Source organism: Diceros bicornis, chromosome 3 (genome assembly GCF_020826845.1).
Source record: "Diceros bicornis minor isolate mBicDic1 chromosome 3, mDicBic1.mat.cur, whole genome shotgun sequence".
NCBI classification, from domain to species: domain Eukaryota; kingdom Metazoa; phylum Chordata; class Mammalia; order Perissodactyla; family Rhinocerotidae; genus Diceros; species Diceros bicornis.
In genome coordinates this window covers 71,047,915-71,069,086 of record NC_080742.1, presented here as the reverse complement: position 1 = coordinate 71,069,086, position 21,172 = coordinate 71,047,915, and the positions used below count along the sequence as shown (strand labels likewise).

Sequence of the window (21,172 nt, the reverse complement as noted above, 5' to 3'; positions counted from 1 at the left end):
TGTCTTGTTCACTGTTTTATTTCAAGTGTCTAGAAGAATAGTGCTTAATCAATATTTGTTGAATTAATTAAGTGAGTGAATGACCTGTGGCTGATAAAAATAGTTACCAGTCATTTCAGTGTTGAAAACACAATAATACAGTTATAAGCAAGTCACAAGATGTTCCTCAACTTGTTGCCTTTAAGTGATGAAATCCAGAATTGTGTGTTTCATGCATATTTAATACTATTTAATTTTATTGTTAATAAAATGAGAGACTCTGTTAAAGGGGGAAGTACGAGGCTTTTGCAGTCAGACCTAGGTTTGAATTACATCTTAATCATTTACCAGTAGTGTGGCCTGGGGCAAGCTATTAACTTCCCTTGACCTCAGTTCCCTTGCTTGGAAAATGGTTATCCTAACACCAGCTGCAAAGTTGTTGCAGAGAATTGAAAGGAAGTGAATGGCTCATGTTGGTTGCTTAATGAATAAACCTTAGCTGTCATTTTCACTGAAAGACCTTTATTTTGGTACTTAACTATGAAAGGGAAAGAAGTCAGAATCAAGAATGATAAACTGTTGATTTCTTTAAAATATCCAGAAAATTTGGCTCCCAAATCATATAATGTCCTGAAATAACAGGTAATAGAAGGGGAAAACGAAAACCCATGAATTTTACTGAAATCAAATAGATTGGTTCTTTATGTTCCCAGGGCAAATGTACGTGGACTTCCCAGGCCTGGAATGCTCTTTGTGTGGCTGGCTCTTCCTTCTGCAGCTCTCAATGTCTTTTCCCAGAGGTCTTTTCTTCAACACCATATTATACATTCCCTCCCCACCACCGTTTCATTGCTGATCTGAACACCCTGTAAGTTTTTTCCTAGAATGCATCTCACTATGAACTTAATTTGCTTAATTATATTTGTACCTGTTTTAGGTCCAAGTCAACAAGTAGACTATAAATACTGAAACGCAGTAGAACATACTACCCCAAAATGTGACTGTAGGAGTTCAGGACTTGCCTCCCCAAAATATACCGCTTTGGTATATTGATTCTTTTGAGTTGTAGGCACCTGAAAAACAGCAAATGCAAGGAGAGGCTTTCTCTGAACTCCCCTTATCTACCTAAAGCTAAGTCCTCCAAAAGGACCTCAGTTATCATAGATGCCTTCCCTGGGGAGTTTCATCAACCAGGGAGGATGGACTTGTCACAGGAGAGGAAGACTAGAAGTCAACACCACAGCCAGACAAACTTTGTCACGAACTATCATACCTCCCATCTATTCTTCCTTCGTGAAAATTATTTACCTTCCCCTAAGAGGCCTACATCCCCTCTCTCCTTTTCCTATTAAGATGATATTTAATCCTGAATTCTAGTCCACCTTGGATGGTTGCTCAGTTTCACTGAGTATCTCCCATGTATACATGTTAATAAACTTCTGTTTATTTTTCTCTTGTTAATCTGTGTTTTATTATAGGGGGTCTCAGCCAAGAACTCAGAAGTGTAGAGGGAAAATGATTTTTCCTCTCCCACGATACCAACAAGGGCAGGATCTTGTTACCGTTTCATCTCAGCACCTACAACAGTGCCTGGAATGTACAACACCCTCACAAATGAATGAGTGGAATGGCGACCTCCACAGCCTGAGTTTCGCTCTGCCTCTTGGCAGTACTATTTTCATCATAGCTGAAGTATAATGCAAAATCATTCCTTCCAAAAATAGCTTTGTTGTTAGAAAAATCTCTTGAAATTTATGTAATTTTAAGCTGCAGGCACTCTACTTTCCACCAGGGGAGCTTAAAACAACTTTCCTGAGTTGTGTCTCCCACTATGTAATTTTCAGGATGCATTTAACATTCCCTTTTAGTGAGGGGACTTGTTTCCTTCCTGTTGGTGTCCCCAGTTCTCCACACAGAGTCGTATACAGTGATTAACATGGACTGGAGAATGTGGGCGCATGTACACATCTGCCATCCTTATAAATTGTGAAGCCTGAAGAAACTGGCTTAGCCACTTGACAAGTAGGGAAGATGATAAGGCAGGAGCTCAGAGATACATTTGGAAAAGAAAAATTTGAAGTTCTTAGCGTCCTTTTTAATTTCATGGCAACAAAATAGGATAGTTTGCTTTTCATAAGCACACTATCAGATATAAGTACCTTAAAGTTCAAAACAAATTTAGCTAAGAAATGGAGTAAATTTTAAGAAAACCTCTCTGTTGCTTTACTTAAAAGTAAAGTAAAAGGAACAGATTCTCAATACATTTGCAAGTTAATAAACAATAGGTTTCTCTCTTTCATGTAAGCATTCAAATCACTGCTATCTTATTTCTTCCCTCTACTAGCTAATGCAGGTTTAGGCATTCTACACATTTAAGCTTTAGAAAAAAGATAATGCTGTTTGGTAATCCTAAGAATGCTACTTCTGATAGTTCTTTTCAGGAAGATTAATTTAAAAGCCTAGACACAGCTACATTATAATTTTCTACAATCAACAAAGAAAAAAAAAAAAACACCAGAAGATGTAATGATTACCGGCAAGAAAGTTTCCTTCCACAGTTCATTAACATTCTAGTTTCATCAAGTAGTTAAATAAATGGAATTCCACATTCTGCCTGTCTCAGTGTGTGTGTGTGTGTGTGTGTGTGTGTGTTTTCACTCGCTCCCTCCAACATGTTCTCTCCTGAGTTTCATCTGAGACATAAAAGAGATTTCATAACAAAACCATTATATAAGTTATATGGTAATCTATGATTAAAAATAGAAATATACATACAAGAGATTTCCTAAGATCTTATATTTTTATAGCAATATTTTATGTTACATATTTCTATTATGAAAAATGCATTGGATGCTTAAGTTAACGTATTTGTTTGTTTCTCTTACATAGTGAAAAACCATTTCTTGAGGCTATGCTCCTTATAATACATTTCGGGCATTGAAAAGGGAAGTGCAACTAATTCAAATTAAACAATAGTCATTCTAAAGTTCGTTTGTATTTAAATTTTGACTACGGTCAGGGATTATTATAGAAACATATTTAATCAGAATCAGAGATACTCAGATGCATAACCTGAGGCATCTATACCCTCACTTTTTGACTGATGGCCTTAACCTTATTCTCCTAAATAGAATATTATAATCATTTTAGCATTCAGTCTAAATTTAGGTTGAGATACTTATTATAATTTGAGGCTATAGGTGATGGGGGAAATGTCTTGAATTAATTTCAGATAATCTTACAAAATTCATAATCTATATTTAACAGTAAAAAATTGCAGCATAATAGAACTAAATTCTCAGATTCTTTGCCAATGAACTGAATTCTATGTAAGATAGCCAAAGAAACAGACATGATATTGAATTCTTCCAATCTTTCAAAGTCTGTATCTTCCAAATGATATATGGTTTCAGGTCCTTCAGTCACTCATGGCTCCATTTCTCTCTTAGTCTCTCGTTAGTGGGCTTGTGCACACTTGGATGAACAAATGCATTTTGTTTTAGACACTAGTGGAGCCATCTGGTATTATATGTATAAATATATCCATTTCAAAATATAGTGTGATTTTTATATTAGAGTTTACCTGCTATATATTTCTATGTTGGAAAAAACAGAACTGAAAATTTTTATCCTTCTATACGACAATTTAGAGAAGCTTTTATTATTTCGTTGAGGCAAATTTTTATAATTTATCATCATCTTCAGTAGGATTTGACAATGATAAATCATATATACTATTAAATTTTCTGTGTATTTATTTTTAATCGTAATTTCACCTTAATTTTTCATGTAAAAGGAGTTTCGGACACAATGTTATTACTTATGATGAATAACACATTTACCTATTGAGAAGTAGGAAGGGAAAGATTGAGATGGAAGGTAAAGAGATATTACTAATAGGCCAATGCTATTTTGGAACATAAAACAAACAAACGATGAAATCCAAAGAAGTTTTATGACAAGTAGTTATATCCCAAGTACCATTTTAAAAGGTACATTAAATTTTCTACAGTTCTGTATAAATCAAATGTGTGTGTTTACACCTTTACGGAAGCTTTCTATTTTATTAGGAGCAAATAAAAAATATCAATGACCTACAGAAAAATTTTGGAATTCTTTGTGAGGATGGAAAAACCCAAGAATATTTTAAATTGTATCATATTAATTTGGGATACTGAATTATGCAGTTTTTTTTGCCTGTCTGAATCTCTTTACCCCTTATTTTGCATGTGGTATTAAACGCCAATAGGCACTTCACTGTCATTCTCTAGAATTTTCGCCTGCAAGAATTTGAGGAAGAAACAGAAGATAATGAAGAGTGGGAACTGTGGTTATTGACCAAAATGTTTCTGTTTTGTTATTATAAGCCTCCAGGATTTGGACTATGGGCCAATTAGATGCTTCAGATTATAACTACAGACCTGATCAACAAACCTTGAAAATTTTGGCAGGCCTTGTTCAAAAAGGGGAGCAAGTGAGAGACGATGGATGCTCTTGCACATAATTCTCTCTGTTACTGGAAAATTAACTCAATGTGTATGTCGTACCGGTACGGAGTTGTTGGAAAAATCTTTAAGATAGCAATATACTTCCCAGCTAGGTTCCATTTTTATTTTAATTCACCAGTGGTCAATCAGGAATAGTTATCAGCAGCACATTTTTCATGATAACAAAAAAATTTAGGCCAAAGTAAATGGAAAGAAAAATTGATCGTCTTTGAGAATGACATTGTAACTGATAGAGCATGGATATAACCAGACTTCCTTCTGCCCCCATTTCCTTTAATTTTTGTTTTACTCTAAAAGAAGACATAACATCAATATTTCTACAAAATAGAACTCTATCATGGAAATATATGCTTTAATTAAACATTTTATATTATCTGAATTAGGAAAATCCAGACCCATCATTTTTCATTGTTAAAGATTTTCTCAACAGAAATGTGGCTAATACAATTGCCTAATGGATTGATACATGTAAAGTGATTAGCACAGTGCCTTGCATATATTTAGGACCCAAAAAAAGTTAGCAGTCGTTATTATTGTTATCTTTTCATGGTTGATATAATCACTATTATTTAGTGTTCACTGTGTATCTATAGAAGAAAGAAACTGTATACTGGAAAGGATGCATTTAGATTTTACATCTGTGGTTCGTACATTGATTCCTTACCAGGTTGGCTGGAAATAAAAATAATGCTCATTAGGTCCAGATTAAGTCCTATATAAAATTGTGGTGTGCATGACATTTTCAGTTTTTTTGTATGTGTGTGAAGAAGATCAGCCCTGAGCTAACATCCAATGCCAATCCTCCTCTGTTTTTGCTGAGGAAGACTGGCCCTGGGCTAACGTCCGTACCCATCTTCCTCTACTATACATGGGACGCCGCCACAGCATGACTTGACAGGCGGTGTGTTGGTGCGCGCCGGGGATCCGAACCTGCGAACGAACCCTGGGCCGCGGAAGCAGAGCGCGCACACTTAACCTCTGTGCCACTGGGCCGGTCCCGACATTTTTAGTTTTGAAATTTTTATATCCAGTGCCTCTGACTGGGAAATTTAACAGATTCATCTACCCAAGTTCAAGGTCCATGCTTTGGCTCTTTCAACTCTCTTTCCCATTTCTCAGTACCAGTTCCTTATTCTGCTCTTTTAAGGTTTTTTTCTCTGTTGTACAGGGAGCCTGGACGATCTCTGAGCAATTTATCAGTGCTTGAATTTTAAAAACTGATAATAGGTTAAGATAAATACCTTTAGGTGTTAAAATTTGTAGCTCTAACAAAGGAATTAACTTGATCAAACTCAAAAATGCTAAATTATCAGTTGGAATCAAAGCCCAAGGATGCCTCTCTACCACCTTGTAGTCCTTGTTAACCACACCCACCACTGTCTTCTAGGGTTCCTCCAAATCTCTCTCCACATCTTTGGTACCCATGCTTCTTCAGTCAGCCCCATGCCTTGAAACTGACATCGACCACTTAGGCCCACCTTTTTAGCTGGTGCTGCTGATTATAAACTTACCTTTCTTTCTAGACTTACTGCTCTGTTGTCCCATTCTCTCAGATATTTCAAAGGGATTAATCAGATGAACTAATTTGTGGTGGAGTGTTAGGGATCACAGCAGCATTATGTGGTACTCCTCCTGCAAAACTATTTTAATAGTTTTCTTCACATCCTCTGAAACTATAGTGGGAAGTGCAGAGTAGATAACTGGGAAAGGCTAGTTTTTTGCCATGCTCAAATCATGAATGCGAAGGTCTGCCTCCTTTTCTGTTTTGTTTTTGTCTTGTCTTGTTTCCCAATCTTTCTCTAAGCAGTAGGTGGAGATTCATGGACCCTTTCCTGCATCCTCTTGCCCCATGGAAGGAGGACCATGGCCTACAGAAAGAAGATCTTAATGACGTGATGGGAAGATCTTAGAAAGCACTTTGAAGAACAATATCCTGATGTGGCCCCTGTTGAAGAGACGTCTTCAGGAGATTGAAGTAGAAAAATAGCTGTCAGTGTGGCAGAAAGGAAAATACCTGTAGCATGAGATTATGAACAGCAGTGTGAAACAGGGAGTACTTCAAGCTATTTTCTACTATATAACTCTTTGAGGAGGACTTGCTCTGAATTCTTAATCTCTCTTTCTTCAGCACCTATCGCAACGTGACCCATTCTGTACACTCAATAATTTGAGTTACATGTAGAATGAACAGTATACGTAGAAATCCACCTAGTGGATTTCCATAGCAAAACTAGAGGAAAAAATGATTAGAGAAAGCAGGAGAATAATCAATTAAAGGAATGATTTTAGTGCTTGAAGAGAAAGGAAGGAAAAGATAAGGTGGGCTGTCAAGAGCAAAGGATTAGAAGGTACAACATAGATCTAATATTTCCACCAAAAGCTTTTTGCAATAAAAATATTTTATAGTTGTCTTAAGCAAATGTGCTGTTCAAAAGTAATAATTCCTTAAAAGTAAAAAATCTTACTCTTTTGAGAACATTTTACTACCCTAAACACAACCAGTTCAGGTAGATACAGTTTAAACTCTTATTTTTTCAAAAACTACACTGTGCCTACACAACTGTGTTGAAAATTCTGGTGAATTTTACACAGCACAGAGCAATACCCATTCTTGTACTTGTGAGTTAATAAAACAAACACGTTAATAACACTCTAGGGAAGAGGAGATGCCTTCCTCCTCTCTGAGGAGTCATCTATTTGATAACAGGAACTCTTTTTATTCTTTTGAGCAATGTTGCTGGCAGATATTGATATAACTCCCTGGAGGCTATTTCCAAGCCAAAATTGCAACTAGGTTGAAGGAATAGGGAGGTGTGTTGAATCTTTTTGATGCAGGATTGGCATCTTAATAAATCAAGGATTGCAAAGGAAAATAATTAACAACAACAAAAAATGGAGACTATCTACCAAGAGGATCACTAGTTATGACTAGCTAAAATCACTCCCTGTACTAAATGATTTACTCTGTCTTTTTCCTTCTTCTGATAATTTCTTACCATTTCCTTGCTCTTTGTCCCCTATTGAAGAGAAACCATCAGTATGTGCAGACACTATAAAAAAAAATGGATAAAAATCTGTGTATGTGAATGATTAAATATATATATATAAACATACACATATATAAACACATACATATAGGCAGACAAATAGATCACCATGTCTGTTTCCCTAGATAGAAAAGAGTCTTTGACTAAGAACCTAGTTGAGTTCTGACCAAAGTTATGACCTCAGAGCTTCTCTTTGCTTCACTCAAATAGTGGTGGTCAAGAAGTATATAAGATTCAGTCACCAGCCTTACTTCTCTCTGATCCACACTGTCCAAGAGGCAAGCGGCACGTAAGGTACAGACTACTAAACTGTGGGTCACCACTGTATTTGAAAGAATCACAGATAAAAAACAACTGATTTTATCTATCCTACCTTTTTTTCTAATGACCAACAAAACTTGTCATATACTTACATTATCATAGTTAATAGCTGTGGAGTTGTAGTTGCTGAGATATTTCCAAAAATGACCATTTAAAGCAGTGGCACTCTTTTATCTTTAAATCATATTAACTTTTCTATTAAAGTCTCTGCCTAAATTCCCATTGTTGGCAGAAAGCTGCTGTCTCCACTGATTTAGACTAGATTTAAATGTGACTCGCAATCGATGGGTTCTTTGAGTTTGTACATGTTACAGGGTTCTCCCAAATATGTATTAGGTGTGCGTCACATCCTAGATTTTGGAATAGAAGAAAGTCTAAGAAAAAAGGGCAACTGTCAGCCACGTTCTCCTGTTCAAGCATGCACATTTTATTTAACTATTCTCCAAAGGTCTATTTTTTTCCAGCATAATGCAGATATTATGCTATCTTTTGAAATAAGATATATGAATTTAAACAAAATTGTCAAAAACAATGACCTTGGTTACTCCATATGGTACACAGAAATAATTACGTTTCACTTACGATACGGATGCACTTGACACAGTCATCAATAGCCATTCACCACCAACACAGTATATTTTTAAATCACCTAAAACACCAAAAAGTTTTTTTTTCTTTTCCAAAAGTCTAAAGAAATTAAGAGTTTTGGATAAATGATGAGTTGAAAGGAGGCGGAATTGTCAACTGAAATAATCTAACTGCATTTTTTTAAATGTAATATTGAGAACATGAAAATAGAACTTCTCATTGGGAATCAAAAGACCTAAGTATTCCTGATTGCAGTTTCCTTAGTCTACTTTATAAAAAGTTTTTCAACAAATGCCATCAAAGAAGTTTCACTATATATTTGCTCTAGAAGCATAAAGTGACACGAGGCAGGTGTTAATATAATTGTTAACATTCACGCTCCAGGAAGATTAGTAGTTTTTCAAAAGACATACTAGGAATAAGGCCAGTTCTTCCCAAGAGATAGCAGAGTTTATCTTACTTTCACTCAGCAAATGTTTATTAAGATTACTGTATGCACAGCATTGTTCTTGAAGCTATTCTAGAAATGGGAAGCAAGAATTTCTGGCTTTACTTGAAAATGGTTGGATTAATTCCTTTTTATGATAAATTATGATGAGCATTTTAAAAATCTCTATAGTAGAGGGATAATTATTAACTGTTTCCATGTATGGAAGCTAAAATTTATTCCTTACGGTGGTGGTTTGGAATGAACAAAACTTTTCATTTGACATAAAACTTTTTTACACTGTCACGTGCAGACATGTCTGCTGATATATTTTAAAGGCGAAAAGGTATCAAGACTTTTCACTTAAATGTACATAGAGATAAATTTTGCATCGTCAAACTCCTGTCCTCCTGATTTAGTGGAGAAAATTGCTCCTTGCAATATATAGGAGCCTTTCTGAGATAAATTTGTGCTGCCTTCCCCAACGGCGTAGGAAGCGTGCTTTCATCAAATATTGCTACATAAAGCACTCCAGTTTATCTCTGCATTTCAATTCACATTAGTTATTCTCAAAATGTATTTGAGATCTAAAGCAAAATAAATAATACATCAAGTGAGATTCTGGGATCACTGATCCTGTGATATTAGTCCCAGCCAACTCTTTTCATGATGCATACAGTGATATATCCAGTATTCAGGTTTTTCCATAACAGCAAACAGGTTAGAGATAATTCATAGATGTCAACTCCTTTTTCTAATTTTTGACGAGGGGATTGATGATGATGATAATCTACTTACAAGATAATTTGTTGGAGAATACAAAAGTAGGAAAGTCATTTGAACTACAAAACGTTAGTCCAGTTGATGACGATAAACCCAATAGAAAGATGCTATAGAAGAAATACAGGAACAAATAATGCACTGTCACAGGAATACAGTGGACCAAAGAATATTACTGAAAAACATTTATGGCACAAGAGTTGTGGATTAAAAAGTTACCTAAAACCTGGCCAAACCAGAAGTTTTTCTATGAAGTGGCTCTTACTGTATCTATGAAGATCCGAAAAGTACAACGAAAAATCCTGATTCCTGATACAACAGGTGTACAATGAATTATTGCAGTTGTAACAGTATCTAGGTGCAAGGTAAAGTGATAATTAATACTGAACTATCTGAACACTGTAGATTTACTAATGAGCATCCCCATGAGAAATACTGCAGTTCTAAAAGGAGTTTATTTGCACAGCCCACCATGGAACATGAACAATCAGCTTGTTGTAAGTGCACAGAAATTCTCCCTTTCTACAATTATAGTTTATCATGCCTATTCTGAAGACAACATAAGGAAACTGAGATCACTGCTCCAAAGAATCTAGCATGCATTTGATGGTTTCCTTCAGTCAGTACAAATGTGTTGCGTGAGTTTTTTTCAATATGTAATAATCTTCATCATAGCCAATGTTCATGGTTTTAACAGGAAAAATTTTTATCAAAATGTTTTCCATATTTTTCTTTGTTTTGCACTCAACTGGAACTTTATGTTCAAAGATTTATTTATTTTATTAAAAAAGAGTTCTGGTCATAAGAAGCATCAATAGGCGGCATTTCATTGTGCTCATTCACAAAGTCAAAGGGCCACAGAATTCCTCTGTATAACAGGTCAAACTCTGTCTAGAAATGCCATTTGGTGGTTTTTTTCCATCCTCAAGTTTGGAAGTTTTGCTTTTGTTTCGCTACCAACCTTCTTGCTTTGCCATTTTCATCCGCAAAAGGTTTATTGTTTCTTCTTTCTTCCACGTTGGGATTCTTTCCACATCCAGGGCTCAAATTCTTAGACCTGATTCCAATTGTCTTACAAAGCAGACACTCTGACAATATTCCCCCCTGAGTACTCAGGAGATTCTGGCCTGTCATCTCCTTCGGGAGTGGTCACTGGAGGTGTTGGGATGCTTATAATTGCTGTAGTCACATAAGGTTGTTCACAGTTTAGTTTAACACACTCTTCCATTTTGGCATTTAAACTGGATCGGCTGATGAGGAAAAAATAGATTTAAGAAATTAAGTTGTTTACTTAAAAATTTTTTTTCCCCTACAACTGAGGAATATGTTTTCATGTTTATAAGTAACATTTTAAATGTCTAAGAACAATCACCGGGATTTAAAAAAAAAAGAAGCACCAAACCTTAATATATGTTAAAGTGGACATTAGTCACGTCATTAACATTAAAAATAAATGTCTAAAAGCCAGGTCAATTTGGTTCAATCAGTGTTTCTCAATCAGTGTCTTCTACAAAAATGCAAGAAAGAAGACCAGGAAAGTTTTGGAAAGCCTGGGTTGAGAAAAGTAAAATAGTTTTCTTTAAGGCAGGATCTCTGAGAGGTTTGAGTAACCATTACGAAAGGGATATATCCTGTGGATATACCTCAGTTCTTTTGAACACAGAATCATTTTACTATCTTGGCTTTTTGGGATATATACAATGTCCTTAAAGCTCTCAACTTAGTGACGCCAAACGTTAAGAACCCAAAAAAGTTAGCTTTTGCTAATACTTCAAGGTTTTCCCAAGTGGTATTCTTGCACGAGTTTTATTTTCTACGTAGAGGGGGTAAAAGGGAAAAGATCAAGGAGGGTATACATAGGAGCTTAAAACTAATAATTTTATTTTCATGAATCTTAATTAAAATGTTTACATCCTAAGATTTTCTTTCTAAACACTTCTTCATCTTCAACTTCAGTTTGGATTGGATGTAAAACAACACAGAGATAGAATATCCTAGAGATAGAAACCTTTCATTGATCCAAAATTTAATATTTTGGTCCCAGAGACATCTGATTGATGTAAATCAACATAGCCTGAATTCAGAATCTCATCCAGATTTTCCACAAAGATTGATGAATGCGAACAGAGAAGCAGTACTGAATTAATGGATTGTTAACATAAAAACATAGTTATTTAAAACTTGAGGAACAAAGCCAAATTATTTTGGCAGAAATTGATGTTTTTAATGACTTGTATACTTTGAATGTACTTTTTATTACAAATATATGTTTGTGGTAAAAAAAAAAAGTAAATAAAGAGAAGCAAAGGAAAAACACCACTAGAAAAATTTCACTGGAATTGTCCATAAGCTAACAGAGGTGAACAATTTTAGCATGTCACTTATGTTTTTTTGCATTGGATTGATTTTTGTGTTTGTTGTGGCCAAAATACCTTTATGATCAAAACTGTATACTATTTCAAGAAACTGGTGTAGGCATAGTTTTATTTTTCACTGTTATAATGAATATGTTGACATATTTTTAGGTGCTGTTGAGTACTGTTCTATCATACCAATGTCAATTTAATTTGTCTCATTTAATAGTGTTGACTATAGTTTCAGGCTATTTGCATTTACATAAGGGGCTCTTGAGTATAGATGTGTCTGCTCAAATAAGAAAAAGTAGTGGAGTTGAAATACATTTGTGTTTGCCTGACCATCTTATCTTCTTTATACTTTTTTTTTTTTTTTGTGAGGAAGATCAGCCCTGAGCTAATATCTGATGCCAATCCTCCTCTTCTTGCTGAGGAAGACTGGCCCTGGGCTAACATCCGTGCTCATCTTCCTCTACTTTATATGGGATGCCGCCACAGCATGGCTTGACAAGCGGTGCATCCGTGCGCGCCCAGGATCTGACCCTGTGAACCCTCAGGGGGACGGAGTGGAGCGTGCACACTTAACCACTGTACCACTGGGCCGGCCTCCATTCTACTTTTTTAATACTGATACAACTACTACTTTTGACTATTAATGAATTTTACAGTAGATCCATTTTCCTACTTGTTACAGATCAGTTTTGTTTCACTCTAAACCCTAGGAGCTAGGATTTAGACACCACAGAGGTAGCAACACGACCGCAGGTGGCAATATGCTCTGGGAACCAGCACAGGTGTGTGCACACACACAGATTAATCTCAGGTACCTGTTAGATAGTGGGGTTCTCTCCACACATCTGATCTGAATCGTACTGAGTTCTTGCACACTGCCTCGGTGGCTTCCTGATATGTTGGCATTTGGGATGCGGAAAGTTTTTTTGTGTCGTCGTGAACAGCAAGTGCTGGTGACTCCTTGTGAAGAGAGAGAGGGGCTGTGACTTGAAGGACGATTAACAGTTGCAACTTCCATGCAGCTTTCTTCAAAGACTTGTTCATCCACAAACTCGTGATTCTGTTCCACCGTTGTAAGAAAATGTGAAGAAAGCACAGAAGCACATATTAACTTTTGAAAAGGAAATGAAAAGCTTTATTTTTAGAACGCAAATGTGCCCACGTACATTTAGACTAACAGGTAACTAATACAATTTTCATAATGATTAGAATATCAAAGCCATCTCTTGTTGTCATTTGTGTGAAAATAAAATCTCTCTAGTTAGATCTCGAGATTGATGTATGCAGGCTGATTTAGTATCCATTTATAAACTGACTTTATCTTGAAACATCATTTATTAATTTACACCTAAAATCTAAAAGTTATAAACTAAAGGAAAAAACAACCCTTGAAAATGAATATAGATAATATCCACAGGGAATTCACATTTACTTTATGTTTTTTAAACAGATTGAAATTATGGAAAAGAGACTATTTTAATAGAATGTCCCAAGTTAGATTGTCTGTTATATATTAGCAAATATTTTCACATGGGATTGAAAACATTTTTTTAATTAGAAGATGAGATACCTTCCCATGTCTTTAGATGCTCCTACAAAATTCACAGGAGACAGAAAACTATGACATTAATAACTAAAATACATTTATCTACAAAATGTGTCACTTTATGTTTGACCCAGAAGGGATTAGCCCTGAACTTTTGAGGTCTCCTTCCTGATCTTTGTGATACATCGCTGGCTGTACTCATGATCTCAGGCTTATTCAGAGTTCTTCTAGCCCAGGAGCAAACAGTGATGGGCATCATTTCATATACCACATCTTAGAGAAACACAGTGCAAATTTTGCTTTTAAGATGTTTAGTAGGGGCCAGCCCCGTGGCCGAGAGGTTCAAGTTCTGTGTGCTCTGCTTCAGGGACAGGGTTCACAGGTTCGGATCCTGGGGGCAGACCTACACCATTCATTATCCTCACTGTGGAGGCATCCCACATACAAAATAGAGGAAGACTGGCACAGATGTTAGCTCAGGGCTAATCTTCCTCAAGTAAAAAAAAAAAAAAAGAGGAGCATTGGCAACAGATGTTAGCTGAGGGCAAATCTTCCTCACAAAAAAATAAATAAATAAAAAAAATAATTGCCTTCTAAAATGCCTATGCAAGACTTTTTCCTCAGAAACACAGGGAAAACATTTTTGGTCTGACCAATTAGAGAATGACTTCAATTACAATTCGTGTGTGTGTGTGTGGGTGGCAACAGTCTTATAATGGAAAGCTTTGCACATGCTGACCTCCACACAACCATGTCTCATCCTAAAATGTTAGTAAACCAGTTGAAGCAATTCACTGGCTAATAGGAAATAGATTTTTTAGCTATTTATTTTGTCATTTCTTTGCTGAGACAAGCATTTTGAAATAAATGCAACTTAACATTCTACCATTTAAAAGTCCAGAGAATAATATGATCAGATAAGACAGAATTTCATGTAAAATATTAAATTTTATAGAAAAAAATATAGTTCAAAAAGGATTCACAATCCGTTTTCTTCTTTTACAATGCACGTTTCACACACATAATACAAGTCATAATGCATAAGATTCTAGTTTATTTCATCAGTGATTGGAAGTGAAGAAATCATTCTGTTGCTGGTAACCATATATTTTTTTAGGTAGCTCAATTTAAACTATATTAATTGGTGTTAAGTAATTTTTTATTTAAAAAAGGCCTAAGTGGTAAAATAGTGAAAAAGTGAAAACAAAAGGAAAGAAGAAGATAGGGATAAATACATTCGATTATTAATGTTATCATTTAACTTTCAAAGAGTTATCCTAATAAGTTATAGACTTTTTCCTATAAGTTATAGATCTTTATTTAAAAATGTAAATATAATCATGTAACTACCATGTTTAAAGCCCTCAAATAATTTTCCATTTATTATAAGATAAAGATCAAAATTTTTCACACGCCTCCAAAACCTAGTGTTATCTGGCCACTGCCCTCCTCTCTGCCTCTGCTATACTCTCTCCTTCCGACCACCCTCAAGTTTTTTCACTTCATCTTAGGCCAAGTTCCAGGCTCCTCAGGTGCTTATATCACCTATAGCCCCTTCATTTCTTTGCCTAACTAGCTCATAGTCATCCTGTGGGTCTAAATTCAAGTTCTTCCAGGAAGCCTTGCCTAATCCTGTACCCTCGTGGCTCCGCCCTCTTTGCCCTGCGGCACTGTGGCCCCGTTGTTTCTTCCTCTGCCCATTAACCTTCTTCAGTAACATCCATGTGTTTTGTCCCACACATGGAGGCTCGATGTAGGCAGGGCCACACCTGACTGCATGGCGTATCTTTGGTCTGGCTCACTGTCTGGCACATAGTAGGCAAGTAATACGTATTTGTGGAATGACTATACAAGTAAATGAATAAACAGCTGGGCAATATGTCGGAATTGAGAATACAAATATGCATCCCCGGTAAGTGAGTGAGCAGACTTGATTCAAATATAGTGAAAGTTTTGCTCTGCTCTGTGGTCACAGATTGTGATCCTTTTTGACAAGCTAGCTAGAGCCGGGTGCCTTTGCTAAAGGGGCAGTCCAACTGAGAGCTTGTAAGTGGAGAATGCAGAGTCAGTCCTCAGCCCCACGGGGCATGCCAGTGATTAAATGTGTCATTTTTCTTAAGATAACAGATAGTTTTTATTATCTACCTCCGTTCATTATACCTGTGAATGAAAGAAATGCTTATATTCAGTTATTCTCTATTTTTTTGTTATTGTATTGATATTCCCTTTATCCAGATGTCAGGAACACTCGTACTTCATTATTTTTTTCTGCTTAATCAGAATTTTAAGAATCAGGGGAAAAATGATATTTTATAGGACTTGCAGTTGGCTCTTATATGACGACTTTCCATCTGCATTAAAATGATTTTTTAGACTAGAGTTAAAATAACCACTAAGGATAAAAACATTTTAAATAAGTCTCTAAAATACTTTTCAAGTTGAAATGTCACTACAGTCTTTCAAAGTAATTTTAAATATTGTGTTTTTTTTGGGGGTTGTTTGTTTTTAGTATATTTTCCAGTAACACGGACAGTGAAATCACGCTTGGAAAGATTAAGTATGCACAAAAGCAAATGGCATTATGGTCTGAGGACAGGGGCGGGCAGCCCTGCCGTTTCCTTACCGTGGTTTTTTCCAGGCAGTGAAGCAGGTGGTGGTGCTGGGTTTCAAAGCTGGAGCCCGATTTGCTAACAAAGGCCTGCTCATCCTCCGAGGACTGTTGGCACAGACAAGACAGAAGTGCCTTCTATTTTATTTGCAAACAATGAGAACCTCAGCTACACATTTCCACAGGGAGATCTGGCCTATTTCCTGAGATCAAAGGGCAGCATTTTATTTTTTTAACTTAAAAGGGACAAATGTGCCGTTCCTTTTAAGTTTTTGATAATCGGCATTCCCATTTTTGTGAAATTAGCCGTCTGGTCTCATAGACTTGCCTCCCTGAATTGAAAATTTAAACCTCTTTTAATCATTCAACTATCAACTACCTTTGAAAGCCTGGCAAGCCATTACTTTTGGATAATAAAATTTTATCTAGTATTTAGATAATCTTGAAACCACTATCATGCTTACCTGCATTAAAGCTATTTTGTAAGCAAAGATGATTGGAATCCTAAATATTAAAGGAAAGTTTTGACATAAAAGTAAAGTTTCTCAAATTGTATTTCATATCATGTGCACTTTATAACACTGAATGGTGTTTTTTCTCCATTAAGAAGTAAAACAAGACATCATGTAACCCACTACTCCCACCCAAATGAACTTTAAGGAACATTTAAATAATTTTGAAATAAAAAATAATTACGTATTTGAGTTACTGACAATTTTTGACCTTTCTCACATAAAAAGGGTTCTGGACCCAATTCCAACGTGGAGGGAGGTTTCCCCCACACCATCAAGCAATGCTCTGGATACCAGCTGGGTGTCCTACAATGTAACTCAATCCTGACACTCTCTACATGGTGATAGCATCATATTCCATAGGTTAAGGGCTCAGTCCTAAGAGACTACTCCGCCCCCACCCCCCTGCCTCCCTCCAGGTTGTTACCTGTACTTCTGACCAACTGGCTATAATCAGAGGTTCCCACAACCCTCTCCTTGGGTTTGACTGATTTGCTAGAGCCATTCACAGAACTCATAAAATCATTTTACCTATTATATTACTGGTTTATTACAAAAGGATATAACTCAGGAACAGCCATATGGAAGAGATACATAGGACAAGGTGTGGGGAAGGGCATGGAGCTTCCATTCCTTCTCCAAATGAGTCACTCTCCCTGAATCTCCACCGGTTCACCAACCTGAAAGCTCTCCACACCCTTTCCTTTTTGGGTTTTTATGGAGGCTTCATTACATAGGCATGATTGATTAAATCATTGGCCATTGGTGCTAGAACTCAATCTCCAGACCCTCTCTGCTTCCAGGAGGTTGGGGGGTAGAACTGAAAGTTCTAACCCTTTAATCACATGGTTCATTCTCCTAACAACCAGTCCCCCATCCTTAGGGTTGGTCCAAAAGTCACCTCACTAACATAACAAGAGCCACCTCTATAGTTCTCATCACTTAGGAAATTCCAAGGGTTTGATGAGCTCTGTGCCTGAAACGAGGATGAAGACTAAATATATATCTCTTACTGTAAATCACAGGATCACACCATGTTTACATGAGACAGTGCAGAAATACTGCCCAATCGTGAATGGGAAGCACGATTTACTGGCAATATTTCATAGCCCTGTTTCTAACCTGCTCCAGCCAATAAGACTGTTTAGGGCGAGGTTATTAAAAACTGACACTTTTGTTGTTTCAGCAGCCATTTTCATAATTGCCTACAATAAAAGTATATGGTTAAGTAGAACTAAATCACTATTACACCAATAAATTGAACATTAAGAAAAGTGAAGTGCTTGACCACACCTGTAGTTGATTACTGAGTAAGCCGTTCCGTTTGCTCTGCATGTAAGCATTTGCACTTCCGCTTTTGGCTGCCCTGATCCTGGCGAGCCTGGCTTTCTATGGGAGAAGAAAAATGAATGTTCTATTAATACTTATGAATTGTTTTCTTAAAACACTGAGTGCACTCTTGTATAATCCTAATGTCAGCATACATATTTTTTAAAGTACGTCAGCTTTTCACATGTAACTACTGAAAATTAAATTTTCACCATTTGAGGGCTTTTTTAGTTAACACTTATCAGTAAGATCAATCAACTACTTTGGAGCTGGGTTATGCATTTAAGAATCGTAATTAAGTCTTTACAGTAAGATCAAGTTATTTCATTATTGTTTCTATCAATTGTGTTAAGAGAAAAACAGCAGTATAACTTTACTTATATTTTCACTTGCCCCAATCTGAGTAATTTAATAAAACGAAGACCCAGCAAATCAGCTACCAACTCTTTTTCGTTTAAACTAATGTCCTTTTAAAAATTAGTAATAAAGTTCCAGGAACCGATTTCCTTCCTTCCTTCCTTCCTTCCTTCCTTCCTTCCTTCCTTCCTTCCTTCCTTCCTTCCTTCCTTCCTCCCTCCCTCCCTCCCTTCCTTCCCTTCCCTCCCTCCCTCCTTCCTTCCTTTTCCCTCTCTTTCTCCCTTCTTTCCTTCTTTAAAAAATCACTATTCAATTGTAACTGCACCCTCCATATCAAATTTTATTTTTGTAATTATTTTGTTAAATTGGCCATTGTAGACCCTGTGCTGAACAATATGGGCTCTCTTAAAAAATCCCTAAGTTCATCCACTTTGTACTGGCACAGGTGCACACAACAGTATGCTCATCTGATTTCTGTTTCACTCTTGAATTTGTTGAAATGAAGAACGCAGTGAGCCACTCCAGAGAGATTTGTAACATTATTTTTAATTTTTAAAGAATTTATGTCTAGAGAATATTCCTCAATTTAGAGGGTTTAGCATGGTCACTTCAGTTGTTCACAGTTACAGTGAGATCACCAAAGCCTATTACTGCTCAAACTGCCTGTTCAGCCAGATTTCTGGTATTCCATTCTGCTTTAGAACTGCTGGTGTCTATCTGCCGTAAACTGTCATGGAGTGAGTCTGGTTTTCACTTCCCGGAGAGCACTATTTTGGTGACCATTCTATTTGTATGATGAGTATCTAAGCAAGTGTATGTAAGGAAGCAACTGGGATGGCTTGGATAAGAACTATCTTGTAAAATTACCCTACAAAGACTTATTTCCCTTTCTAAACAAACCAGATAAATACGATCTTTAGTCTCTAGCCCTGGAACGTTTTTTGTAATAAGAATTTTTAAATTTTCTAGATGTTTAAAATGGAAAATGAATACATATAAGACAAAATTTTAATACCACAAAAGTGCATGAAAAATGAGCAAATCTCTCTAGACCCTGGAGCACCCCTACTCCTATGCTTCATTGTGAACCACTGGTAATATTTCCAGAGAATCTTGCCAGAAATTTTCTATACACATAAAAGCAAGTGTATATATATATATATATTCATATGTGTATACACATATATTTTTACTCAGTGGGGAGAATGTGCCTCACACTCTTCTCCACTTAGCTGTTTTCATTTTATACAGCTTGGGACGCCTTCCATATCTACATATTTATATCCACCTCATTTGTTTATGGATGTATAATATACCACTGTATAAATGAACCATCACTTATTTAGCCCAACAGGTACAATTAATTTTTTAAAGCATCTTTTGCTACTACACTCAATGCTGCCTGCTTTTGCTACTACATCAACATCATAATGAGCTTATCTTCAAGATAAATTTCTAGAAGCAGAATTATTCCTGGATCAAAGGGTGTGTGTGTATGTTTGTTTGATAGGATTTACCAAGCTTCCTTCCCAAGTTGTTGTCCAAGATGCCCTTTCACCAGTGGCATTTGGGAATAGCACAGAGACATCTGAAGCTCTCAAAATAGCATTAAGACATCATCTGGTTTCAACTCCACCCTCCTCTTGTCCTCCGTGAATTTATTCTTCCTGTGTGCTGATTCCAGGTTAAAACAATACTTTGTACAAAGATTATATTTATAAGAGATGGGAAAAATAGACAAATTCCACTCTTTGTTGGCATTATAATGTTTAGATCACTCAAAATACTGAGACAATACAAGAGAATGAAGCTGGAAGGTAGAAAATTTTTAACTTCAAAGGTGTGCTGTGCAGCCAAGATTTCAGGCCAGACTCAATAAAACAATGACAAGTGACAAGCACATTTGCAAATGACTTAGAATTGATGTAATAATTCAGAAATAAGTAATTTAAATATACATTTGGTTTCCAGAAAGGAGTTATTGTTGAAATTTCAGTCCTAATGTCTCATTGGTCTCCTGGAACATTCAACTCCTTTTTTGGTTCCTATCTTCTCTCAACTTCCCTCTCCCCTCCCCCGTTCCTTCTCCCTCCCTCCCTCTCTCTGTCTTTCTTTCTTTCTTTAAAACTACTGCATGTAATTGTATTGCCTATATCATAGTTATTAGTCTCACCTATGTCATTCTCCAAGCATTTAACAGCAGTATCAGGAAACATTACTTTCTTTCATAAATGAGACATTTATATTAACCAAAAATACTCTCCAGCAAAGGAAAATGACGTGTATGTATTTCCCACAATGGAAGGCCTACATATGGTGGCAGCCACTACCACAGAAATAGTTCTAGGCTTAGAGAAAAAGAAGCAGTTGTTTTAAAGACAGAATAGCTATTTTGCTAAGTCATGTACTGTGTTAGAAAAAGAACTTCTCATCTCAATTTCAATCACGACTTCTCTTTCATTTTACTACAATGTTGTATGAGTTAATTGGTTTAAATGGTCTTGTGGAGCACCACACCAAATGTCTGTTGAATGCTGGCCTTTATGACCTGTGATTACATCTTTGGTTCCAGTAGGTAATTGAGAGAAATTCTTTTACAAAGATATTTTAGAAAATAAGTTTACTACTGACCCACTCAGTGTAACAATTTTTCTTGGCAACTCCGGCTGTGTAATTGGGAGGTTAAAAGAAAACCATCCACTAGTAAAAGAAAATGTATTTCTTCCAGCCCCCACCCCCAGCCCTGTAAGAAATACAACTTCTCGGCATGGCCAAGCACCAGCAAATATTATGGAAATTAGATT

The 21,172-nt window shown here is 36.3% G+C and overlaps 1 protein-coding gene across 1 annotated transcript in view; it reads right to left on the bottom strand.

Moving 5' to 3' along the window:
- Positions 1-8,565: 8,565 nt before the first annotated feature.
- The window catches only part of LOC131399941 (potassium voltage-gated channel subfamily D member 2-like), a 28,400-nt gene continuing 15,793 nt past the window's right edge, over positions 8,566-21,172 (bottom strand). Inside the window, exons 4-7 of the mRNA XM_058534598.1 lie at positions 17,976-18,071; positions 16,186-16,278; positions 12,832-13,127; positions 8,566-10,900 (exon numbers count right to left, since the gene is read on the bottom strand). Coding sequence (XP_058390581.1) covers positions 10,723-10,900; positions 12,832-13,127; positions 16,186-16,278; positions 17,976-18,071 — 663 coding nt within the window. The 3' untranslated portion in view covers positions 8,566-10,722. The remainder of the gene's footprint in view (positions 10,901-12,831; positions 13,128-16,185; positions 16,279-17,975; positions 18,072-21,172) is intronic.